General features: G+C 42.3%; 2 protein-coding genes across 4 annotated transcripts in view; one reads left to right on the top strand and one right to left on the bottom strand.

Annotated features, from left to right (window-relative positions):
• Window positions 1-25,146, bottom strand: part of LOC115164224 (suppressor of tumorigenicity 14 protein homolog) — a 39,155-nt gene extending 14,009 nt beyond the window's left edge. Inside the window, exons 1-5 of one of the 2 annotated variants that reach the window (XM_029716490.1) lie at window positions 24,822-25,146; window positions 4,174-4,315; window positions 3,263-3,423; window positions 1,459-1,529; window positions 984-1,153 (exon numbers count right to left, since the gene is read on the bottom strand). In XM_029716490.1, coding sequence (XP_029572350.1) covers window positions 984-1,153; window positions 1,459-1,529; window positions 3,263-3,423; window positions 4,174-4,315; window positions 24,822-24,848 — 571 coding nt within the window. In that variant the 5' untranslated portion in view covers window positions 24,849-25,146. Of the gene's footprint in view, window positions 1-983; window positions 1,154-1,458; window positions 1,530-3,262; window positions 3,424-4,173; window positions 4,316-4,567; window positions 4,856-24,821 lie in introns of those variants that run through there. The other variant, XM_029716500.1, reaches the window with a different exon arrangement.
• A 1,126-nt stretch (window positions 25,147-26,272) lies between these two features.
• Window positions 26,273-27,636, top strand: part of LOC115164235 (amyloid-like protein 1) — a 51,268-nt gene continuing 49,904 nt past the window's right edge. For both annotated transcript variants that reach the window (XM_029716509.1, XM_029716517.1), the window contains exon 1: window positions 26,273-26,536. In XM_029716509.1, coding sequence (XP_029572369.1) covers window positions 26,471-26,536 — 66 coding nt within the window. In that variant the 5' untranslated portion in view covers window positions 26,273-26,470. The remainder of the gene's footprint in view (window positions 26,537-27,636) is intronic.

Consider the following 27,636-nt stretch of genomic DNA (forward strand, 5'->3'; position numbering starts at 1 on the left):
AGAAGGAGGAGAGAGAATTGAGGAGGAGAGGGAAAGGGGAAATGAGAGATGAGGAGGGAGGGTTAAGAGAGTGCTACCAAACTGAGAGGCTGATCGAGTTTGATGCACGGGCGTTTAATATTTGGGTTGCACTTTTTCTGTTCCAATTCGCCGTACGCACTGCTGTTGAGAGAGTTGCCGATGGACTGTTTTTTTTTAACATCCACCCCCTCAAGGAGCCCAGGGATACATCTCTGTCTAACCGACTGACAGCCACATCAAATCATATAAACAGAAATCATTTTAAAGAGAGCAAAACCACTAAGTCATATAGGGTGACCTTTTTGCAATGCAATGTGAAGTAGACAGAAGCTAGAATAATGATAAATGGCTAGAGCCAGGCAGCTAGAGGGCAGCCTAGGGGCCAACTTCTGTAACGTCATTAAAGGACCCAAACTACATAAAGTGTCCAATCACTGATACAATACAAACAGAGTGGCGTCCCTTATACCGCCACGTTATCTTATTAGGGCATGTCAGAGACATCTAGCTGGCATAGAACAGCCATTAATGGCAGAAATCAGATCAGATATGAATGCTTATGGAAGATGACAGAGAGGGGGCTTGCTTCAGACAATACATTTCTCTTCATTAAACATGACCCTTTAGTTGAGGGGAGGCCAACCCTGCATCTGGAGAGCTACTGGGTGTGCAGGCTTTTGATCCAACTCTGTTACCCCTCATTCAGCTGATCAAGGTCCTGGTAACCAACTCTGTTACCCCTCATTCAGCTGATCAAGGTCCTGGTGAGCAGCCAATTAGTAGAATGATAGATTGTGGATTTGGGTTGATGTGGAAGCTTGCAGGACTCAGGGTAACTCTCCAGGAGGAGGGTTGGTCACTGCTTGCTTAGTTTAAACCCTAAGCCGCTAGATAAACCCCCTGCCCCAGAGACTACACCCCCTGGTTTGGTCTTGACTGGGTTGTACTAACTACTAACTCACGTGAAGCAGTGACTTGGCTGATGTGGAGGCTCTGGCCGGAGCGTTTGCCCTGCTCCCTGATGCCGTTCCACAGCACCTCCAGGACCCGCTCCTCAGAGAACTCTGGCAGCATCTCCAGGTCCGTTGCCGGGATGTCAAACTGGGTCCAGTGGTAGGCCAGCACCCCCTCACTGGAGAGAGAGAGGGACTTGAAGGAAGGAGTAGAAGACCAAACTATGCTGACTGAGGCCTTCATTGATCACACAGTCATGCACTTCAACATTTCTATAGTGCAGGTTTTACCAAACCTCTCCTCAGGTACAGCTGGCGTTTTGAGTTGCTGCAATGGACGTCCCATTGTCCAAATCACACTTATTCAATAAGCATTTTCAAAGATTCATATTATGTAGTAAACAAAGTGATCACATGACTAGCTTTATGGCCAACTGTACATTACCAACATGCAGAAACTCCACATCCCAGAATGCTCTCCTACCTGAAGGCGGTCACCACAGACGTGGTGTAGTACTTGGAGAGGAACTCAACTTGTTTGTAGTTGATCTTAAGCTGGTGAAAAAAGCCAAACATAAAAATGATCATTCACTAGGTTACCTGACAACCCATTTGCTGTTACCATGGCGAAGATAGGGAGCCATGACCTCAGAGTTCAGCCGAATCCTCCATATAAGGTTTAATTGATCAAGGTTACCATGGTGTTGGGAGTGCTCCAGGTATTGGCCAGTTCGATACCAAGAAAGGTTTGTCTGCGAGTCTGCAATAAGGCAGTGTGTATGCTTGCATTCAAACTGCCTGCATGCCATGAATAACTGTGTTTCCATTGGAGATTACATGGAGGACGAGTGCCTTCAGCTACAGTTATGTGAAAGAAATGTAGAAAGAAACTAGATATCGAATCCTAGCATGTGTTGTTACTAATCATGCTGTCTATTCATAGTGTGTGTGTGTGTTAAACTCCAGTTCAGACTGTGAATAAGAACGCATGTAGCGGACATGCAATTATCAGGCTGGTAAATGTTAAATCCAAAAGGCACATTATAAAGACACTGTAGCTAAACTCACCTCAGCTCCCTGAAACAGACTGAAGAGAGTAGTGAACGATCTTCATCTGTATCAACTCTGATAAGACCACATTGAGAACCGAGAAATGGGCTGGAGACTAATGGACCACAATGGAGAAAGCCCATAAACAATTTCAGAGGAGAGCAAAATGAGTGATCCACTGAAGTTGAACCCAGAAGTGTAGAATGTGATCCCATTGCCGTTTGCAGAGCTCAGACGAGAGACACTGTCTCTTAAGTGTGGATTTCCTTATTCAAAGCTGTTTCTAAGCACAAATACCATATTCTACAGCAGGTAACAGCAGACTACCAAGTCAACCACACAGCACCTCCAACATACAGAGAGGTGCATTGTTCCCTCAACAACAACAAAAAGAACTCTGTGTATTCTTTAGTGTTGCCAGTGGAGCCAATAGTGTAGTGTGTTGGTTGCTGATTGAACTAACAAAGCCAGTTGTATATACTGTAGACCCAATCACCAACATATAATGACACTTTGCTCTACTGCATCTGCAATACATGACCAGAGGATGAACTGAATGTACCGAGCAGAGAGAATAATGGTGGGGGTGTGTTCTGTTGTCACATTAATGCTCATTGAACAGTCATCTAGAATTCCATTCAGATCACCTCGGTATTCACACATACCTTACATTGTCACTCATGCAGCCATACATACTAAAGCAATGCCACACTGACTGGGGGTTTAGCAATAGCAGTTTATCATTTCCATGTTCCCAAGTGGCGATACACACATCGCCTTTACTCCAATGAAAGGAAATGTTGTTGGAGGAAATAACAGACTAACTAAATGATGTTCTCTCTTCCAGTCCACCCACACAAATATGCCTTTAGCAATCTCCTTCCACCAGGAGAAAAACATGCTGTGGGAGATAGCTACAACAAACAAGAGAGAGAAACTGAATCTCAGTCAGTTCTGAACTCTGACACCTGACTTAATACCGTACCTGGCCTAAAGGGTATTGTGGGTGGAGGTTAACTTGGTAGAAGGGTATTGGTCCAGTCATCAATCTATCCATCAAAAGTTCAACTAATTTGAACTTTTGACGCAGGCAAGAAAATGATGGGAAATGACGGATGTCTGTCTGTCATCTCATCACTTTTGTCTGTCACCATAGGAAAACAATAAGCTCAATCGTTTTTTTTTAACAGAACATCACCAGGACATGACATCTGAGCCTAAACCTGGGTCAAACTCACTATCTCTTCCAGGTCGTCTGCCAGCTTTTGGAACTCTGTGCTGGTGGGGTCCTCCAGATTCTGGTTGTAGGGCACATTGTCCAGCTTCATGTGCCCGCTATACACCCGCTGAGCTGGGACACGCTTCATACTTATGGTGGCCGCCGACTCCCTGCCTTTGACTGAGGAAAAGGGAGTGGGAGAAAGAGGAAGTCATTTAGAAACATTCTACATGCAACACCAATGACCTCCTCAAACTTCCAGAGATGGTTAATATACGATTCTCTGCTGGAGCAAATAAAAAGAGAACAGGGATTTAGGAGAATTAGGAGTTTGTTTATCTTTTGATTATCTCTGTAAAAGCCTCTTTGATCAGGCTGTAGAGTGAGCGTGTGTGAGACTGTCAGGATGTTCTGTCTACTCTGCACCGCACCACTTCACTCCCCTGAATTATTAACACCAACCAAATTAAGGCCTGTCAAACAGGTTATCAATGGCAAATGAAAACTTCCAAACTTCACACTTATTTCAGATATTTGTATCAAACGTCTAGGCCATCAAAGCAGCAGTCAGGCAGCGCCTGTGAATGTGAAATCTCCCGGGTGTGCCCTGTAGATGGCAGGTTTAGATTGGCCAATTGCAGTTGGCTAGGGCTGCCAACTCAAACCCAAGTCTTTCCGGGTAGATTATAAAAAAGCTGTTTGCCATTATTTACATTTCACGTATCAATTTTATATTCAGACATAAGAAGAAACAAACCTCCCAGAATACTCCAGGCCAAACAGAGGGTTGAAATTAGCAACATTAGTACAGTTGGAGTTATTGAGCGACTTTGGGGCATCCTTTGCATTTTCACTTAGACTGAGTGATAGTACCTAGTCTATGATTATTACATGCATTAATCTCAGACTACATAGTAAAGTTGTACTCACTAACAAAGAGCCAGATGAGGATTCCTGCCACGGCTGCCAAGACAAGCAGAGCGATGAGGACTCCCACTATCACTCCAGTCTTCTTCTTCGATGCCATCTTCTCTTTGTTATCCAGGAAGGTGACCTGCTCATGCCGCCCATTCTGCCCCGAGGTAGACAGAGGCAGACAGAGATAAAGAGGGAGATAAGTTAACTTCTTACCTACATTTATATGATGAGATTACTAATACTCAAGACGTTAGGAGTACAATAACATATCCAGTGTAGTGTGTGAGTCACTTAACTTGCAGGAGGACATGGAGATTGTTAGGAGATCATAGTGTTCAGTCTCTTCCTAAAATCATCCTGAAACTAAGTACAAGTAGGTATAGCAACCTCCAGACTCTCGTCTTACCATTCGAGGTGAAAGTAATGACAGTGGACTTGTAAAAAGCAACAAAAGGAAAAGCCTGTGACATCACTGAAGGCACTAGAAACAAAGTGCCAATTCTACTGATGCTGGCATCAGAAAGTTCCCATCGTCAACATTCGAACAGTAACAAAAAACTAAACGAAAGCTAACATTCTGTGGCTCGGCAACTAAAATCAAGAAGCAACCGCATTATCCCGAAGAGGAACTGATCCAACTCACTGTTCAGGAAGAGTTATGTATCGTTAGTATAACCTATGCCATACTTCTCATTTCACATTGGAGGCTAAAACCTTATTTAAAAAGAGATGAGCGCAGAGAGAGAGGGGAGATGTCCTTGAGGTGTTGCCATGGAAAGTTCAGTGTGTGTGTGTCTATCGGTGTAGTAGTCAGATGTGTGGTGTGTGTAGGTCAGCAGGGGAAAGAGAGACAATTACATTGTTTATGAAACTGACTACCATCTGGATCGTCACCCTGGATTAGACTGACAGTGAATTGCAGAGACAGTTAACGCTGATTCACACCATAACAACGACGTGTCTGTTTTACATTACTTTTCATGTTTTTGTTTAGGGAGAATCACTGACAAGTTTTAACAGGCTCAGAACAAATACTGACGTCAAAACAGGCCCAACCAGTTTAGTGACCTGAGAGCACACACACGTTGCACTGCAGAGAAGACTTCCATGGCGCTCTGTATATGCTTCACCTTCTCTAAGGAACAGCCAACTGTGAGCAAGTACTTGGTGACAACAATACTCCCTAGCCACTGCCTCACCATGTCACTAAACGTCAACAAAACAAAGGAGCTGATTGTGGACATCAGGAAACAGCAGAGGGAGCACGTCCCTATCCACATCGAAGGGACAGCAGGGGAGAAGGTGAAAAGCTTTAAGTTTCTCGGTGTACACATCACTGACAATCTGAAATGGTCCACCCACACAGACACTGTTGCGCCTTCACCACACTAAGACCCAAAGTTTTACAGATGCACAATTGAGAGAATCTTATCAGGCGGAAATTCCTTACTTAAGTATTCAGACCCTTTGCTATGAGACTAAAAATTTTGTTCATGTACATCCTGTTTCCATTGCTCATCCTTGAGATGTTTCTACAACTTGATTAGAGTCCAGCTGTGGTAAATTCTATTGATTAGACAAAATTCGGAAAGACACACACCTGTCTATATAACATCCCAGTTGACAGTGCATGTCAGAGCAAAAACCAAGCCATGAAAAACATTTCTGCAGCATTGAAGGTCCCTAAGAACACAGTGGCCTCCATCATTCTTAAATGGAAGAAGTTAGAAACCACCAAGCCAACAACCAACCACCTTCCTAGAGATGCCCGCCCAGCTAAACTGAGCAATTGGGGGAGAAGGGCTTTGGTCAGGGAGGTGACCAAGAACCCAATGGTCACTGACAGAGCTCCAGAGTGGAGATGGGAGAACATTCCAGAAGGACAACCATCTCTGCAGCACTCCACCAAATCAGGCCTTTATGGTAGAGTGGTCAGAAGGAAGCAACTCCTCAGTAAAAGGCACATGACAGCCCGCTTGGTGTTTGCCAAAAGGCACCTAAAGACTCAACCATGAAAAACAAGATTCTCTGGTCTGATGAAACCAAGATTGAACTCTTTGGCCTGAATGCCAAGCATCACGTCTGCAGGAAACCTAGCACCATCCCTTTGGTGAAGCAAGGTGGTGGCAGCATCATGCTGTGGGGATGTTTAACAGCAGCAGGGACAGAGACTAGTCAGGATCGAGGCAAATATGAAAATGAGCAAAGTACAGAGAGATACTTAATGAAAACCTGTGTATACACTTTATTCTATTCTACTGTATTTTAGTCAATGCCACACCGACATTGCTCGTCCTAATATTTAATGTTTATATATTTGTTAAAATTCCATTATTTTACTTTTAGATTTCTTTGCATTGTTGTGAATTGTTATATATTACTGCACTGTTGGAGTTAGGAACACAAGCATTAACATCTGTTAAATATGTGTATGTGACCATTAAAATTTGAATTGATGTCATATTGACTTATGTGCGTACAGTGACTCCATATCAGCCCTTTCTCTCTCCCTACAGTACTTCAGTATGATGGGTAAGTTCAGGGCAACCTGAGGCATAGGCTAAGATCTATGTGCCCTGCCCTGGGTCCAGGGTGTGTCCGAGTCCTCTTGCGCACACAGACGACAGAGAGCGATTACAGAGCAGATAGTAATCACCGCACACAATTGCCTCTGCGCCTGTGGCCCAGCGTGGAGAAGGACCCGATCCACCATTAGGGACAGGAGAATCGCTTCGGTATTAAATCAATTTGTCAGAAGTGCCGCCCCTTAAGATGGGGGCTCAATTACACTGGTCTTGATGATAACTCATCGCAATTAAAGGCCATTCTTACCACGCTCCGGCTCTCACACATGCCTCCTAATTGGAATTTCTAACAGCAATCATGGTCTGGAATTAAGGGAATCATTAGGGGTGGGGTCAGTGAGCGCTCGGGGGTCGCTCTCTCCATCAGTCACCCTGATCACAGCCTAATAAAACCATTACATGCTTTTTGTCATATCCCGTCTCCATCTCTCTGCCCTCAAACAAAAATACTACTCCCGCCAGTTAGATCCATTTGTGAACTGTGCTGGATGTCTTTCCAACTACAGGCCTCAGTAGTGTCCTATGATTACACAGCAAATGGTGTTGAACGCAGTGGAAACACAAAACAACTTTCACTGACAGTATAAACAGAACAGAAGAAAACAAATCAAAAACACTGCAAAAGCCTATCACAGTATTATGCCTGTAAAAAAAGTGGCTTCAGAAAGTATTCACACCCCCTGACTTATTCCACATTGTTGTATTACAGCCTGAATTTAACATTGATTACATACATTTGTCTCACTCATCTACACACAAGACCCCATAATGACAAAATGTTTTTCAAAATTGTAGCAAATTTATGAAAACGAAAAACAAATTTACATAAGTATTCGAACCCCTGAGTCAATACATATTAGAATCCCCTTTGGCAGCAGTTACAGCTGTGAGTCTTTTTCAAAATTGCTTGTTGAACATTGCTAGACAACCATTTAAGTCTTGCCATAGATTTAAGTTAAAACTAACTCGGCCACTCCCCCATAACACGACGCAACCACCACTATGTTTGAAAATCTGGCGAGTGGTACTCAGTAATGTGTTGTATTGGATTTGCCCCAAACATAGCACTTTGTATTCAGTACAAAAAGTGAATTGCTATGCAAAAAAATGTGCATTCTTACTTTAGTGCTTTGTTGCAAACAGGATGCATGTTTAGGAATTATTTTATTTTGTACAGGCTTCATTCTTTTCACTGTCATTTAGGTTAGTATTGTAGAGTAACTACAATGTTGATCCATCCCCAGTTGTTTCCCATCACAGCAATTAAACTCTGTAACTGTTTTAAAGTCACCATTGGCCTCATGGTGAAATCCCTGAGCGGTTTCCTCCCTCTCTGGCAACTGAGTTAGGAAGGACGCCTGTATATTTGTAGGGAATGGGTGTTTATACACCATTCAAAGTGTAATTAATAACTTCACCATGGTCAAAGGGATATTCAATGTATGCTTTTCTCCCCCCCCCCTGTTTTTTTACACCCATCTACCAATAGGTGCCCTTCTTTGCGAGGCATTGGAAAGCCTTCCTGGTCTTTGTGGTTGAATTTCAAATACACTGCTCGACCTTACAATTATCTGTATGTGTGAGGTACAGAAATTAGGTAGTCATTCAAAAATCATGTAAAACACTATTGCACAGAGCGAATCCATGCAATTTGTGACTTGTTTAGCACACTTGAATTCAAATCAAATGTTATTGGTCACATACACACGGTTAGCAGATGTTATTGCGAGTGTAGTGAAATGCGTGTACTTCTAGTTCTGACAGTGCAGCAATATCTAACAAGTAATATCTAACAATTCCACAACAGATACCTAATACACACAAATCTAAGTAAAGGAATGGAATAATAATATATAAATATAAATATATGGGTGAGCAATGACAGAGCAGCATAGGCTAAGATGCAATAGATAGTATAGAATACAGTATATACATATGAGATGAGTAATGCAAGATATGAAAACATTAAAGTGGCATTATTAAAGTGATTAGTGTTCTATTTATTAAAGTAACTAGTGATTTCAAGTCTGTATGTAGGCAGCAGCCTCTCTGTGCTAGTGATGGCTGTTTAACAGTCTGATGGCCTTGAGATAGAAGCTGTTTTTCAGGATCTCGGTCCCAGCTTTGATGCACCTGTACTGACCTCGCCTTCTGGATGGTAGCGGGGTAAACAGGCAGTGGCTCGGGTGGTTGTTGTCCTTGATGATCTTTTTGGCCTTCCTGTGACATCGGGTTCAGTAGGTGTCATGGAGGGCAGGTAGTTTGCCCCCGGTGATGCGTTGTGCAGACCGCACCACACTCTGGAGAGCCCTGCGGTTGTGGGCGGTGCAGTTGCCGTACCAGGCAGTGATACAGCCCGACAGGATGCTCACAATTGTGCATCTAAAAAATTGTGAGGGTTTTAGGTGGCAAGCCAAATTTCTTCAGCCTCCTGGAGGTTGAAGAGGCTGTTGCGCCTTCTTCACCACACTGTCTGTGTGGGTGGATCATTTCAGTTTGTCCGTGATGTGTACGCGGAGGAACTTAAAACTTTCCACCTTCTCCACTGCTGTCCCGTCGATGTGGTTGGGGGGTGCTCCCTCTGCTGTTTCTTGAAGTCCACGATCATCTCCTTTGTTTTGTTGACGTTGAGTGAGAGGTTATTTTCCTGACACCACAATCCGAGAGCCCTCACCTCCTCCCTGTAGGCTGTCTCGTTGTTGTTGGTAATCAAGTCTACTGTTGTGTCATCTGCAAACTTGATGGAGTTGGAGGCGTGCATAGTCACGCAGTCATGGGTGAACAGGGAGTACAGGAGGGGGCTGAGCACACACCCTTGTGGGACCCAGTGTTGAGGATCAGCAAAGTGGAGATGTTTCCTACCTTCACCACCTGGGGACGGCCCGTCAAAGTCCAGGACCCAATTGCACAGGGCAGGGTTGAGACCCAGGGCCACAAGCTTAATGATGAGCTTGGATGGTACTATGGTGTTGAATGCTGAGCTGTAGTCAATGAACAGAATTCTTACATAGGTATTCCTCTTGCCCTGATGGGATAAGGCAGTGTGCAGTGTGATGGCGATTGCATCGTCTGTGGATCTATTGGGGCGGTAAGAAAATTGAACTGTGTCTAGGGTGACAGGTAAGGTGGAAGTCATATTCCTAAACTTTAGGTTTGCATCAACAAAGGGGTTGAATACTTATTAACTCAGGACACTTCAGCTTTTCATTTCTTATTCATTAGTAAACATTTCTAAAAACATAATTCTACTTATTGTGTATAGGCCAGTGACAAAAACATCTGAGTGTAATCCATTTAAATTGAGACTGTAAAACTATTTTTCTTTTTGAAAAAGTCAAAGGGTGTGAATACTTTCTGAAGGCACGGTATGTGACCACTACAAGCACGAGGGGACATCTGGAGAGCTAATGGTATGAACTAAACAATAAGGCATAGTAGGACTGCTAGGCATACAGTAGGGTAGCAGCATATTAGTCAAACCAGTTAGACTGATGGGTAATGAGGTGTTCTGTACTGAGAGGTGTGGTCCAGAGAAATAGCTAACTGACGAGCTTCTTTTCACACACAACCATTTGATGTTTGTAATGTAAACATACATATGTGCATCCTCTGTGTTTTTCATATTGTACAGAACACATTTCAAGATGTGGCTTTAGAGAGTGGGAATGAAAGTTAAACCAAATCAATGAGTAGTCTGATTCGGCCTACACAATATAACTGAGCAGAGCAACTGCGCTCTAAATAGACAGGCATTCCATCTGTTTAAACATTAACCAGGACTCTCAATGGTTGTTATTTAAACCCTCAATCATTATCTATGTAGCACCTTTCCAATGTCAGCTCCACCAGAACTTTAGAAACCTGCTGGTTGAAATATCTCAGCCTAAAACTACATGACAAATACATTGTGAGAAAGTGAGGAGCGCGAGATCTGAAATGTCTTCAAATTCACAAATTAAGTGATCCATTTATGAAAGTGTAATGCATTTGTGAAAGCATATTTAATATAAATTTCACATCAAACATGACTACACTAACCTTCTCAGGCTAGTAACATTAACTTAATTATAACACTACATTTTCAATTTAAGTCATGATTTGTTTATGACAATGAGCATTCTAATAGTCCATGTTATGTTATGGAACTTTGACCATATAATAACCCATAACATTAGATACAGATAAGTGGTAGAAAATGGTCATGACAAGTGTCACTACCATGGACATTTTAGAGGTTATTTTGTTCCAGTAAAATAGCATCACCCCATTGTGCTGAGTTGGTGTCCAGGGAGAGAGAATTCACACTATGTGGAACTGACCTGATGACGTTACTAGGTGACTGGGTTCATTTAATAACCAACCTGCTCTCCTGGTCATGTGTGAGAGACTGCAGTAGGCAGGGTTAACGGGCTGTTCCAGCAGACTGTCGGAAACTCCCTTGTTGAATTCCTACCTAGGTGTCCCCGTACTGCTCACATCCACTCTGAACCACACCTTTCACTCACTACCAGATAGAGAGCGAGGGAAAGAGGACATTGTGCGCTCTGATCTGACCGAAACAGCCACATTCTTCCATAATCACACTCCACTGCTGACACTGATCCTGTCTGGGAAAGGACCGGTCACAGTGACCTCACCCTCAGCTCAATCTTGGGATCTCTGGAATTCTAAGATCAGAATATTGCTGTTGTGCCCTTACATTTGGGGATCCACCTTGTTTATATATGTAACGCATCGCCACATGTACAAATAGATCTTCTGTGAACAATTACGCCAGTCGGTAGGGGAATATGCATTATTGGCCAGAACAGAGTTGGTGGTGGTTATAATAGTGGAATCACTCATGTTCTCTTGCTTCGTTTCTAGAAAACCTTTCTTGAAGTGCAATTTAAAACGGCCAATCTGCAGTTCAAACAATAACAAAGTGGGTACCCCGCCACTGTTTTTGTAAAAAGCTGAGGTATGAGGCTGGAGAAAAATAACCACTCTCAAATTCATAGAAAGAGCAATGAATGCAAGGACTGACCATCCATTATATCAACATTTTAGATTTAACCATGTAGAGACTATATGTTGAGACTAAAACAAGCTTATATTTGGGGTTCTGATGGGTACGACAGTTGAGCTCATAAGGCATTTTTTATAATATATTCTTCCAGAATCAATGGGTATACACTGAGTACACCTTCCACCACCACCACCCCCCCTGCAATTTAGCTAGCCAAAATAAACAACATCTTTATACAAACTCTGAGTGAAGGAATTTCTCTATTATAAATATTCACTCACTGTTATATGTCACCCATGCATACACCACAAGACATGCCAGAGGTCTCTTCACAGTCCTGAACAGACTATGGAAGGCACACAGTACTACATAGAGCCATGACTACACGGAACTCTATTCCAAATCAAGTAACTAAAGCAAGCTGTAAAATCAGACTTAAAAAAACAGATCAAAATGCACCTTAAGGAACAACGGGGACTGTGAAGACACACGATAACATTCGCACTATACACACACACACACACACACACACACACACACACACACACGTATACACATGGATCTTGTGTTGTAGATATGTGGTAGTAGAGTAGTGGCCTGAGGGCACACACTTAATGTGTATCTGTTGTGAAATGTTATGTCATGTTTTTTAATTGTATAAAACTGCCTTAATTTGGATGGACCCCAGTAAAAGAAGCTGCTAGCATAATAAATACTCAAGAGGATTCACACAGGAAATTCTAAATTGGTAACTGAGGAAATGACAAAGCACAAATCAGGACTATGACATCATTCCCCGATACCAAGGTGGAAAACGTACAGTGCCTTCAGAAAGTATTCATAACCCTTGACTTATTCCAAATTGTGTTGTGTTACAGCCTGAATTCAAAACGGATTACATTTATTCAAAAATGAACTCAACACCCCAGAATGACAAAGTGAGTGTGGTGTCAGGAAAATAACCTCTCACTCAACGTCAACAAAACAATGGCGATGATAGTGGTCTTCAGGAAACAGCAAAGGGAGCACCCCCCCAACCACAGACGGGACAGCAGTGGAGAAAGTGGAAAGTTAAAGTTCCTTGGCGTACACATCACTGACAAACTGAAATGGTCCACCCACACAGACAGCATGGTGAAGGCGGCGCAACAGCTCCTCTTCAACCTCAGGAGGCTGAAGGAATTTGGCTTGTCACCTAAAAACACTCAAACTTTTACAGATGCACAATCAAGAGCATCCTGTCGGGCTGTATCACTGCCTGGTACGGCAACTGCTCCGAGCAGAACCGCGAGGCTCTCCAGAGGGTAGTGAGGTCTGCACAACGCATCACCAGGGGAAAACTACCTGCCCTCCAGGACACCTACAGCACCCGATGTCATAGGAAGGCCAAAAAGATCATCAAGGACAACAACCACCCAAGCCACTGCCTGTTCACCCCGCTATCATCCAGAAGGCAAAGTCAGTACAGGTGCATCAAAGCTGGGACAGAGAGACTGAAAAACAGCTTCCATCTCAAGGCCATCAGACTGTTAAACAGCCATCACCAACATAGAGTGGCTGCTGCCAACAGACTCAAATCTCTGGACACTAATAAATGTAATAAAAAGGTATCACACGTCAGTCACTTAAATAACGCCACTTTAATAATGTCTACATATCCTACATTACTCATCTCATATGTATATACTGTATTCTATACCATCTACTGCATATGCCGGCCATCGCTCATCCATATATTTACAGTAGAAGTGGGAAGTTTACATACACCTTAGCCAAATACATTTAAACTCGGTTTTTCACAATTCCTAACATTTAATCCTAGTAAAGATTCCCTGTCTTAGGTCAGTTAGTATCACCACTTTATTTTAAGAATGTGAAATGTCAGAATAATAGTAGAGAGAAAGATTTATTTCAGCTTTTATTTCTTTCATCATATTCCCAGTGGGTCAGAAGTTTACATATACTCAATTAGTATTTGGTAGTATTGCCTTTCAATTGTGTAACTTGGGTCAAACGTTCCAGGTAGCTTTCCACAAGCTTCCCACAATAAGTATACTGAGTCAGGTTTGTAGGCCTCCTTGCTCACACAAGCTTTTTCCAGGTATGCCCACAAATTTTCTATAGGATTGAGGTCAGGGCTTTGTGATGGCCACTCCAATACCTTGACTTTGTTGTCCTTAAACCAGTTTGCCACACCTTTGGAATTGTGCTTGGGGTCATTGTCATTTGGAAGACCCATTTGCGACCAAGCTTTAACTTCCTCAAGACATCAGTCAGACGTTGCTTCAATAAATCCACATAATTTCTCTCTCATGATGCCATCTATTTTGTGAAGTGCACCAGTCCCTCCTGCAGCAAAGCACCCTTACAACATGATGCTGCCACCCCCGTGCTTCACGGTTGGTATGGTGATCTTCTGCTTGCAAGCCTTCCCCTTTTGTCCTCCAAACATAACAATGGTCATTATGGTCAAACAGTTCTATTTTTGTTTCATCAGACCAGAGGACATTTCTCCAAAAAGTACGATCTTTGTCCCCATGTGCAGTTGCAAACCGTAGTCTGGCTTTTTTATGGCGGTTTTGGAGCAGTAGCTTCTTCCTTGCTGAGTGGCCTTTCAGGTTAAGTCAATATAAGACTCGTTTTACTGTGGATATAGATACCTTTGTACATGTTTCCTCCAGCATCTTCACAAGGTCCTTTCCTGTTGTTCTGGGATTGATTTGCGCATTTCGCACCAAAGTACATTCATCTCTTGGAGACAGAACACGTCTCCTTCCTGAGCGGTATGACAGCTGCGTGGTCCCATGGTGTTTATACTTGCGTACTATTGTTTGTACTGATGAACGTGGTACCTTCAGGCGTTTGGAAATTGCTCCCAAGGATGAACCACACTTGTGGAGGTCTACAAAAAATTATCTGAGATCTTGGTTGATTTCTTTTGATTTCCCCATGATGTCAAGCAAAGAGGCACCGAGTTTGAAGGTAGGCCTTGAAATACATCCACAGGTACACTTCCAATTGACTCAAAGTATGTCAATTAGCTTATTAGAAGCTTCTAAAGCCATGACATAATTTCTGGAATGCACCAAGCTGTTTAAAAGGCACAGTCAACTTAGTGTATGGAAACTTCTGACCCACTGGAATTGTGATACAGTGAATTATAAGTGAAATAATCTGTCTAAACAATTGCACAAAGTGGATGTCCTAACCAACTTGCCAAAACTATAGTTTGTTAACAAGACATTTGTGGAGTGTTTGAAAAAGGAGTTACTGACTCCAACGTAAGTGTATGTAAACTTCCGACTTCAACTGTGTATGTACATATTCTTATTCACCTCTTTACGTGTGTGTATATAAGGTAGTTGAGGTGAATGTTAGATATTACTGCACTGTCGGAACTAGATGCACAAGCATTTCGTTACTCACATTAACATCTGCTAACCATGTGTATGTGACCAATACAACTTGATTTGAAAACATGTTTTTGGATACTTTGCAAATGAATGTCAAATGAAATACAGAAATCTCTCATGTACATAAGTATTCACAACCCTGAGTTAATACATGTTTCAATCACCTTTGGCAGTGATTACAGCTGTGAGTCTTTCTCGGTAAGTCTGTAATGCTGTGTTTATATGATACGAGAGACAGCAAACCGGATGTCATTGTTTTCAATGAGAGCACAACAGTGAATGCCGTTGAGGTTGGCTGTGAAAGCCGTTCGCTGCCACAGTAGACTGAACTTGCCACCAGAGTTCAAATATTTCAACTTTCGCTGTAGCGTTGTTCTGCACTGTTTTTTACCCATCTACCGATAGGTGCCCTTCTTTGCGAGGCATTGGAAAACCTCCCTGGTCTTTGTGGTTGAATCTGTGTTTCAAATTCACTGCTTGACTGAGGGACCTTACACATATTGTGTGTGTGAAGTAGAGATGAGGTAGTCATTAAAAAAAAATCATGATAACCATGCAACTTATTATGCGATTTGTTAAGCAAATTTAGGCTTGTCATAACAGGGTTTGAATAGTTATTGACTCAATATTTATCTTTAATTCATTTGTAAAATGTCTAAAAACGTAATTCCACTTTGACATTATGGGGTATTGTGAGTGGGCCAGTGACAGAAAATCTCAATTTAATAAATTTTAAATTCAGGCTGTAACACAACAAAATGTGGAAAAGTCAAGGGGTGTGAATACTTTCTGAAAGCACTGTATATCCGATTCAGGGGTTAGCTACGGTTATCTATGGTTGACAAACAACAATTCTACAAAGAAAACTTGAGGCTGAGAAAATAGAACACGATAGTGAGGAAACTTTATACAGCTGACAAGTGACAGCACCAGGTGTCTGAGCTTTCACATGATGAGGAACAAAGTAAAAAGAAATATACAGTACCAGTCAAAAGTTGACACACCTACTCATTCAAGGGTTTTTCTTAATTTTTTTGTACTATATTCTACATTTGTAGAATAATAGTGAAGACATATGAAATAGCAACTATAGAATCATGTAAGAACTCAAAAAAAAAAAAAAAAAAGTGTTAAACAAATCAAAATATATTTTATATTTGAGATTCTTCAAAGTAGCCACACTTTGCCTTGATGACAGCTTGGCACACTATTGGCATTCTCTCAACAAGCTGCATGAGGTAGACACCTGGAATGCATTTCAATTAACAGGTGTACCTTGTTAAATTTAATTTGTGGAATTTCTTTCCTTCTTAATGCGTTTGAGCCAATCAGTTGTGCTGTGACATGGTAGAGTTGGTATACAGAAGATAGCCCAATTTGGTAAAACACCAAGTCCATATTATGGCAAGAACAGCTCAAATAAGCAAAGAGAATTAACAGTCATTAATTACTTGAAGGTCAGTCAATACGGAAAATGCCAAGAACTTTGAAAGTTTCTTCAAGTGCAGTGTCAAAAACCATGATGAAACTGGCTCTTATGAGGCACGCCACAGGAAAGGAAGACCCAGAGTAACCTCTGCTGCAGACAATAAGTTCATTAGAGTTTCCAGCCTCAAAAATTGCTGCCCAAATAAATGATTCACAGAGTTCAAGTAACAGACACATCTCAACATCAACTATTCAGATGAGGGTGTATGAATCAGGCCTTTATGGTTGAATTGCTGCAAAGAAACCACTACTAAAAGGACACAAATAAGAAGAGACGTGCTTGGGCCAAGAAACACGAGCAATGGACATTAGACTGGTGGAAATCTGTCCTTTTGGTCTGATGAGTCCAAATTTGAGATATTCTGTTCCAACTGCGTGTCTTTGTGAGACGCAGCGTAAGTGAACGGATGATCTCCACATGTGTGGTTCCCACCGTAAAGCATGGAGGTGGTGGTGTGATGGTACTTTGCTGGTGACACTGTCTGTGATTTATTTAGAATTCAAGGCACACTTAACCAGCATGGCTACCACAGAATTCTACAGCAATACGCCATCCCAACAGGTTTGGGCCTAGTTCGACTATCATTTATTTTTCAACAGGACAATGACCCAACACACCTCCAGGCTGTGTAAAGGCTATTTGTCCAAGAAGGAAAGTGATAGAGTGCTGCATCAGATGACCTGGCCTCCACAATCACCCGACCTCAAACCAATTGAGATGGTTTGGGATGAGTTGGACCGCAGAGTGAAGGAAAAGCAGACAACAAGTGCTCAGCATGTGGGAACTCCTTCAAGCCTGTTGGAAAAGCATTCCAGGTGAAGCTGGTTGAGAGAATGCCAAGAGTGTGCAAAGCTGTCATCAAGGCAAATGGTGACTATTTTGAAGAATCTCAAATATAAAATGATTTTGATTTGTTTAACACTTTTTTGTTACTACATGATTCAATAGTTGTAATTTCATATTTCTGATGCCTTCACTATTATTAGAAAATAGTAAAAATAAAGAAAACTCCTGGAATGAGTAGGCGTGTGCAAACTTTTGACATACATACATACATACAAAAAAAAATAATACAAATACAGGATGTGGCCTTGTATTGCGATTCGATGTTCGGAACATATTGCTCAAACTGTCTGCTGCAGATGGAAAACAGAGTTATGAGAACAAGTCTTGTTCAGTAGAGGAAATAAAAGTTCTGAAAGCAAAATTGGCTATGAAGCTATGAAGGAAAAATACTGGAGTTTTGGAGCACGTAAAGCCAACAAGCGCAAAAGTAATATTGCAATATATATATCGTCAAAAATAACATCCCAATAGGTAACTGTATGGATTTCTTCCCCCATCACTACAGAAAAGGGGATCTGCTTTCCAGCAATCCTGACCAATACAAATGATTACCTACACAAATAAGTTAATTTGTTTGCACAAGCATCAATTTCTTCAACATCTTTCCACAAGTGACACTTTTCTTGAAAATAAAGTACACTGCTCAGAAAAAAAGGGAACACTAAAATAACATCCTAGATCTGAATGAATGAAATAATCGTATTAAATACTTTTTTCTTTACATAGTTGAATGTGCTGACAACAAAACCACACAAAAATAATCAATGGAAATCCAATTTATCAACCCATAGAGGTCTGGATTTGGAGTCGCACCAAAATTAAAGTGGAAAACCACACTACAGGCTGATCCAACTTTGATGTAATGTCCTTAAAACAAGTCAAAATGAGGCTCAGTAGTGTGTGTGGCCTCCATGTGCCTGTATGACCTCCCTACAACGCCTGGGCATGCTCCTGATGAGGTGGCGGATGGTCTCCTGAGGGATCTCCTCCCAGACCTGGACTAAAGCATCCACCAACTCCTGGACAGTCTGTGGTGCAACGTGGCGTTGGTGGATGGAGCGAGACATGATGTCCCAGATGTGCTCAATTGGATTCAGGTCTGGGGAACGGGCGGGCCAGTCCATAGCATTACTGAAGAGCTCAGTGACTTTCAACATGGCACTGTCACAGGATGCCACCTTTCTAACAAGCCAGTTGGTCAAATTTCTGCCTGCTAGAGCTGCCCCGTTCAACTGTAAGTCCTGTTATTGTGAAGTGGAAATGTCTAGGAGCAGAACCGGCTCAGCCGCAAAGTGGTATGACACAAAGTGGTATTCCACGTTCTCTGGAATTTTTTTACATTTTATTTCCCCTTTATTTAACCAGGTAGGCAAGTTGAGAACAATTTCTCATTTACAATTGCGACCTGGCCAAGATAAAGCAAAGCAGTTCGACACATACAACACAGAGTTACACATGGAGTAAAACAAACATACAGTCAATAATCTAGTAGTAAAATAAGTCTATATACAATGTGAGCAAATGAGGTGAGATAAGGGAGGTAAAGGTAAAAAAGGCCATGGTGGCAAAGACACCTAGGTATTTGTAATTGTCCACATATTCTAAGTCAGAACCGTCCAGAGTAGTGATGCTGGACGGGCAGGCAGGTGCGGGCAGCGATCGATTGAAGAGCATGCATTTAGTTTTGCTTGCATTTAAGAGCAGTTGGAGGCCATGGAAGGAGAGTTGTATGGCATTGAAGCTCATCTGGAGGGTTGTTAACAGTGTCCAAAGAAGGGCCAGAAGTATACAGAATGGTATCGTCTGCGTAGAGGTGGATCAGAGACTCACCAGCAGCAAGAGCGACATCATTGATGTATACAGAAAAGAGTTGGCCCAAGAATTGAACCCTGTGGCACCCCCATAGAGACTGCCAGAGGCCCGGACAACTGGCCATCCGATTTGACACATTGAACTCTATCAGAGTAGTAGTTGGAGAACCAGGCGAGGCAATCATTTGAGAAACCAAGGCTACTGAGTCTGCCGATGAGGATGTGGTGATTGACAGAGTCGAAAGCCTTGGCCAGGTCAATGAACACGGCAGCACAGTATTGTTTCTTATCGATGGCGGTTACAATATCGTTTAGGACCTTGAGTGTGACTGAGGTGCACCCATGACCAGCTCTGAAACTAGATTGCATAGCGGAGAAGGTGCGTGGGATTCGAAATGGTCAGTAATCTGTTTGTTGACTTGGCTTTCGAAGACCTTAGAAAGGCAGGGTAGGATAGATATAGGTCTTTAGCAGTTTGGGTCAAGAGTGTCCCCCCCTTTGAAGAGGGGGATGACCGCAGCTGCTTTCCAATCTTTGGGAATCTCAGACGACACAAAAGAGAGGTTGAACAGGCTAGTAATAGGGGTTGCAACAATTTCAGCAGATAATCTTAGAAAGAAAGGGTCCAGATTGTCTAGCCCGGCTGATTTGTAGGGGTCCAGATTTTGCAGCTCTTTCAGAACATCAGCTGACTGGATTTGGGAGAAGGAGAAATGGGGAAGGCTTGGGCGAGTAGCTGTGGGGGGGTGCAGGGCTGTTGACCGCGGTAGGGGTAGCCTGGTGGAAAGCATGGCCAGCCGTAGAAAAATGCTTATTGAAATTCTCAATTATAGTGGATTTATCGGTGGTGAGAGAGTTTCCTATCCTCAGTGCAGTGGGCAGCTGGGAGAAGGTGTTCTTATTCTCCATGGACTTTACAGTGTCCCAGAACTTTTTGAGTTTGTGTTGCAGGAAGCAAATTTCTGCTTGAAAAAGCTAGCCTTGGCTTTTCTAACTGCCTGTGTATATTGATTTCTAACTTCCCTGAAAGGTTGCATATCACAGGGGCTGTTCGATGATAATGCAGAACGCCACAGGATGTTTTTGTGTTGGTTAAGGGCAGTCAGGTCTGGAGAGAACCAAGGGCTATATCTGTTCCTGGTTCTAAATTTCTTGAATGGGGCATGCTTATTTAAGATGAAGACATTTTTTCTTTTAAATAACCAGGCATCCTCTACTGACGGGATGAGGTCAATATCCTTCCAGGATACCCGGGCCAGGTTGATTAGAAAGGCTTGCTCGCTGAAGTGTTTCAGGGAGCGTTTGACAGTGATGAGTGGAGGTCGTTTGACCGCTGACCCATTACGGATGCAGGCAATGATCGCTGAGATCTTGGCTGAAAACAGCCGAGGTGTATTTAGAGGGCAAGTTGGTTAGGATGATATCTATGAGGGTGCCCGTGTTTACGGCTTTGGCGTGGTACCTGATAGGTTCATTGATAATTTGTGTGAGATTGAGGGCATCAAGCTTAGATTGTAGGATGGCTGGGGTGTTAAGCATGTTCCAGTTTAGGTCACCTAGCAACACAAGCTCTGAAGATGGATGGGGGGGCAATCAGTTCACATATGGTGTCCAGAGCACAGCTGGGGGCAGAGGGTGGTCTATAGCAGGTGGCAACGGTGAGAGACTTGTTTTTAGAGAGGTGGATTTTTAAAAGTAGAAGTTCAAAATGTTTGGGTACAGACCTGGATAGTAGTACAGAACTCTGCAGGCTATCTCTGCAGTTGATTGCAACACCGCCCCCTTTGGCCATTCTATCTTGTCTGAAAAGGTTGTAGTTAGGGATGAAGATTTCAGAGTTTTTGGTGGTCTTCCTAAGACAGGATTCAGACACGGCTAGGACATCCGGGTTGGCAGAGTGTGCTAAAGGAGTGAATAAAACAAACTTAGGGAGGAGGCTTCTAATGTTAACATGCATGAAACCAAGGCTATTACGGTTAAAGAAGTCATCAAAAGAGAGCGCTTGGGGAATAGGAGTGGAGCTAGGCACTGCAGGGCCTGGATTCACATCTACATCACCAGAGGAGGTGTAGGATAAGGGTATGGCTAAAAGCTATGAGAATTGGTTGTCTATGACGTCCGGAATGGAGAGTAAAAGGAGCATGTTTCTGGGGGTGATAAAATAGCTTCAAGGTATAATGTACAGACAAAGGTATGATAGGATGTGAATACAGTGGAGGTAAACCTAGGCATTGAGTGATGATGAGAGATATTGTCTCTAGAAACATCATTGAAACCAGGTAATGTCATAGCATGTGTGGGTGGCGTAACTGAAAGGTAGGATTAGGTATAATGAGAATAATGTCCGATAGACCTATTCAGATAGCTGTCTTATCGGCTGCTAACGATTAGCGGGCCGCAGATGGGCGTTCAGGTTACGTCGCGACGGAGGGGCCAGTTGGATAACTCCCTCAGGCAGATAACGTCGGTAGTCCAGTCGTGAAGGCCTGGTGGGGCTCCGCATCGGCAGTAAAATGGGTCCGGATAGGTGATTGTAGCCCAGGAGTGGCTGATGGAACTCTTCAGCTGGCTAGCGCCAAAATAATTGAGGTTTGCTCTGGGACCGACATTAGCCAATAGTCACTCGGATAGCAGCTAGCTAGCTGCAAGATCCAGGTGTAAATGTCCAGAGCTTGCGATAGAAATCCGGGGATATGGGGAGAAAAATAGGTTCGGTATGCTCTGATCTGCTTCGCGTTGTTCAAAACTGCCGATAGCTATTCGAGCTAAGGGATAGCTGATGACCGCCAACCGTGGTTAGCTGAATACTAACACTAGCTTCTGGCTAGCTTCTGTTGTGGATTTCAGATTTGAGGTGAATAATACTTCTTTTTTTTTTTTTCTTTTTTTTAAATTGGTGAGGCGAGTTGCAGGAGAGTGCTTTGAAGTTGAGTTTTTAGGGAAAAAAAATATAAAAGATATGCGAAAGAAAAGAAAAAAAACACACACACACACACACACCCACACACACACACACACGACAAGACGAGGACAAAAGACGTCTGACTGCTATGCCATCTTGGAGAGGACAGGAATGATGAATCACGCTTCACCATCTGGCAGTCCAACAAATTAATCTGGGTTTGGTGGATGCCAGGAAAACACTACCCGCCCCAATTTATAGTGACAACTGTAAAGTTTGGTGGAGGAGGAATAATGGTCTGGGGCTGTTTTTCATGGTTCGGGCTAGGCCCCTTAGTTCCAGTGAAGGGAAATCGTAACGCTACAGCACACAATGACATTCTTGATGATTCTGTGCTTCCAACTTTGTGGCAACAGTTTGGAGAAGGCCCATTCCTGTTTCAGCATAACAATGCCACTGTGCACAAAGCAAGGTCCATACAAAAATGGTTTGTTGAGATCGGTGTGGAAGAACTTGACTGGCCTGCACAGAGCCCTGACCTCAACGAACACTTTTGGGATGAATTGGAACACCGACTGTGAGCCAGGCCTAATGGCCCAACATCCATTCCCAACCTCACTAATGCTCGTGGCTGAATGGAAGCAAGTCCCCGCAGCAATGTTCCAACATCTAGTGGAAAGTCTTCTCAGAAGAGTGGAGGCTGTTATAGCAGCCTCCATATTAATGCCCATGATTTTAGAATGAGATGTTCGACAAGCAGGTGTCCACATACTTTTGGTCATGTAGTGTACGTGTTCATCAGGGAACTTCTCTTAACGACACTTGTGGAAGCAAAGGACAATTTTCCCTTAGACACAACTAATGAAAAGCTACTGCATGTACTAACTTACTGTGTAACCTGGAAACATATCAATGACAACCAGGATATCTGTGTGGTCATCTCCGTGACCCAATTCTACAGACTATACTTAATCCAGCTCTTCTATGTGTAGCTAATATTTAACTAAAGACCTCTGGTGACAGAATTTTTACTATCATTTCTGTATTTGTTACAGGAAACCTAGAGCCAGTCAAAGAACTATGACAATGCATACTCTACAAACCAGGAAAACTATGACTACATTCCTGAGCATGAATGAACTGCACAAGCGCCCATCTCATCAGGACACTCAGGGAAAACGGACCATATTATTCAGTATACCAGCAAGTATTAAGAATTGTTGTTCCTTTCCCTTACAAATATGATATCCATTTCTGGTCCCTAAAAAGTTAATGTTCTTTCAGGATTCCAACCTCCTGTTTGCTTTACTTTTTTGACTGAGCTCAAAACTATGTAGCATTTCACAACCCTGACTTTTTAAATCAACATGACTATGTACGTGTATAAACATCAAAACCAACATTTAGAATAATATCAAAATGTATAGTGTGTGAAAGTGGTATACCATAGAGAAACCTACCCCCCCCCCCTCTCTAAACTCCTCTGTGCAGCGACTAACTTTCTTCTCAGTTGTCTTCCTCTGTGGGTGAGCAGCAGCGAGGCTGGAGGGGGATCAAGTCAGGACAAGTCTGGGATCCATAGGGTATCAGAATACCTGGAAGTTGGGGCAGGGCAGCACAGTCTGGGCTGGGCGCGGGGACTCAATACTATGTACTGTTACCTGGGGGCTGGTGCCTGCCCTTAGTACAGCAGGGACATGTAATTAGTTTGTGATCACTTAACACTGCAGGTATATGAAATCAATATGGCCGCCCTGACCAGTGAGGGAGAGATCGGGTACACAGTGCTGACATATTAATTTGAGTGATGTGACTTATACCATGAATGATTGGTTGATACCTTTACACTTGTCATGTGTGTCTCTTATCAAAGTGTTTACGGTCTTTAAATTAACATGAGGGTGGAGAAATATCCAGACAGTCAAGATGGGGAGGGTCCCTGCTAACAGCTAGGCTACAGGTGTTTCATTCATGCTATCCTGGGCTCATCTGGAAAACAGATGTAATTCTCAATGTGACTTCCCTGGTTAAATAAAGGATATTTTAAAATAACAACCTATCCTGTGTTCCTTCCTTCAACACAATTTTTGCTTAAGTCATCAAAAGACAATCGCATTCAAAACAAATCAAATTTTTATTAAAACATTTATTTAACCTTTATTTAAAATGTAATTATTCCCATCCATCTTCAAATTATATTCCCAGGGTCGTTACAATATGATAATGAATAATTACCCTACATAAAAGTTAACTATACAAGTTTAAAATGAACTGGGATGTCATAAAGGCTAGTGAGAAAGCATCGTACTTCCTTGAAGTGTTTACTTGTGGTATGTTGTCACTGAAAGTCAATTGGAGTAGGTTTGCCTATATGGCTGAGTTTGACAGGTGGGCCTTATAGAAACAATATGGTGACTGGAATTAAACGTTATGCATTTGTCTGTGAAATAGAATTTCAAATGAAGTTTCTAACAACAATACAACTGTGAAAATGCTAACGTGACAGACACGGCGCATGCGCGACTTGGTTACATCGTTGTTCCTACATTTCTAATGTGTTTGGTTTACACGTTTCCTAAAAAAAAAAAAGTTTTTTTTAAACTTACCTCGTATTCAAACCTTGCGGAATTCATTTTCTTCAATTACTTCAGCGTTAAATCCAGTTGGTAGACAATTATATCAAACAAAACGATTTAGACACTTTAAATGCACGGGGTCCAAGAAGTTTCAAATCAACGCGTGAGGGAGATTAATTAAATGTTGATCAAAAGTTGCAACTGTCCTTTTGGTAAATTCCTTCAATGACTCAAATCCTGTGGTTAAAAGGTGTGAAACCTTTGTGGTTGTCGTGGCTGAGGTGTTTGTTTCAGTCAACAATTTTACACCTTGAAACTGACCCTTTCCATCACACCCACGACATTTAGCCACGCCCACACCTGGTGCAGCCTTTGTAAATGGCCAGAACGCCAGGTGAGATCAGGAAGTTGCGATTTTACAGAACATTTAAATTAGAAAGAGTTTGTGTAAACAGATGCGGTTCTGTTTTATCAGCTCTACATGTACTTAGGCTAAATACATATCTTCTCGATAGCAACGTTTTATAACAAATATCCATATCACATCTTCATAACGCTGAGAAAAATATTGTGTCAAGTAGAAAAATCGCCAATACAGTATTGAAGTGATTGAATACACTGATAGCCCTCACGTCGAGAACGAGAGCATTATCTTACCTTGTGTGCCCCCTAGTGACCAAATACAGCATTTGGATTGGCATATTTGCATCGTTCGTATGATGAATGACTTGGTCCATTGCTGAATGCTTGGGCCAGGAAATAGTTTTTTGACTCGACCATACTTACAACGTAAAACACACTGAAATTCAATCAAACACGCACCACGGAGAAAAAACACCAACGTTTCGTGCGTTTTTTAAGTCGGCCTGTGATCAATTACATCATTGTGAATTGGAAGGCCATTGTGTTTTCAGGGTGTGGTCTTCTTATTATTAATATTCTTCTTCTTTGATGACGTTTAACGGCGGTTGCATTCCAATATATATTGCATTACCGCCACCTACTAAACTGGAGTATAACTCCCTTATACGTTGCTAAAAAAATAATAAAATAAAAACAATACCCTACCTAAAAATAAAAGAAATACCATACTCCACTATTTATATCTATTTAGTCCTACTTCAGGCCAACAGCCTGAAAGGATGGGACACCCCCACTTAACACACCATGTAACTCTTCCGACGTCAAATCTCCCAATCCCAAATCGGACATTTCAAAGTTGCCTAGTTCCGACTAGCACATGAACGCAGCCTCTTTCAGCACTGCTGTCACTGAATTCGTGACGCATATTAGGAAAACGCTCAGGCGTTTTCATAGATAGACCAGTTTCTATCCACTGCCTGCACTTCCCATTCATATCCATTGGGTGTCTCCCTCTACCAAATCAAACCGCAGTTAATCTAAAAATGTTGGCGCTTTGAGGAAGTCCACGGTACAATACAAGCTCGTAGATGGGCGTTGAGAAAAAAAAGCTTTTTTTCTGGCCAGGCTGCAGCCACATAATAGTCTGGGCTGCGATTGGAGAGAGCAAGTGCGCACGGACGCAGACGCAGGAGATATCGGAGGCAGGCACCGACCAGAACAGAGCTCATCATAGTATCTGATTTAACTGTATTTGGGAATCACTTCAGATTATAAAGAGAAAACGTTCCAATTGAGAAACGGAAGAAGGAGTGAAAATGGGACATACAGTGTTACCCATTTTGATGGCCGTATTGTCCCATTGCATGTGGGGAAATGTCGAGGTAAGCCCCAATAGTATTATCTTTCATTTCTATGATAAACACATTGTTGCTTTATATTTGTTGTATAAACATGCGTTTTGCTCGAAGTGGTGTTGTAAATGTTCATATCGATATCACTCATGTCATGAATATCAATTCGTATCCTTTTTGCTGACGCGCACCGTTATCTTGGACAGATTTAATTAGCAAATGAATGCGCACACAGACTGTCAGATGATAAATGACATGTCAACAAGAAGGAACGCTCAGTAACCTACCTACGCAGACTAAATGCTATTGTCCAATTAGCAAATTTGTATTATTGAAATGCAGAAAATATCTGTAGACATTTGGTCATGCCAACCAAGTATTCAAGCCAGTACATTTATTTTGTATTAGGCTATTGTATGTCAGCCTCTCCCCCATTGCTTTAGTGAGCAGGAGAGAGAGACCATCTGGGATCTACCCTTGATAAAACAAAGAGATAAATGTACTGAACGTCTTCATAGCCTGGGGTGGGGTCATTGTTTTTTGTTGGTTTTTCTTCTGGTCTAATTGAAAAAAATGAAGAATGCAACGCAACATCTAATTTGTTAGTATCATATCTGTAGGCCATAGACTGGTATATGCTATTATAGCCCTGCAAGTCTATCGAAAGAATGCACAATCAAGTGCTGTTTGAACATCACAGAGCCATGAATGTAATGGTGGCCTTATACCATCAGTATAGAAGGTAGAGGAGCCCCACTGGCTGCCTGCATGCTTTGTCATGATGCCCATGCTAGGAATGCTGAATGAGAGAACACAGTAGGCCTTCCGGCTGCCTACAGAGAGAGAGTAGCATCACACCTGCTATTTTAATGAAAATGTACAGTCTTCTCCAGGCTATGTCTTGAATCTGGGACTTGCATCGGATGCATAAGATTTATCTGCAGTGAAGGCCTGTGCTTGAACCTTTATTGCGCCACTGTGAATCCAGGGGAAAGAGAGAGCAATTCTGTATTGATTGTGAAATGTGGTGCTTTTCGTCTTACATCCTTGTTTCTTTTTTTAATGAGTGCAAATGATCTTTCTGTAAGCCTACACCTTAGCCTCCTGCTTTGATATGGGGTCATCTTTGA

Source organism: Salmo trutta, chromosome 3, assembly GCF_901001165.1.
Source record: "Salmo trutta chromosome 3, fSalTru1.1, whole genome shotgun sequence".
Classification (NCBI taxonomy): Eukaryota; Metazoa; Chordata; class Actinopteri; order Salmoniformes; family Salmonidae; genus Salmo; species Salmo trutta.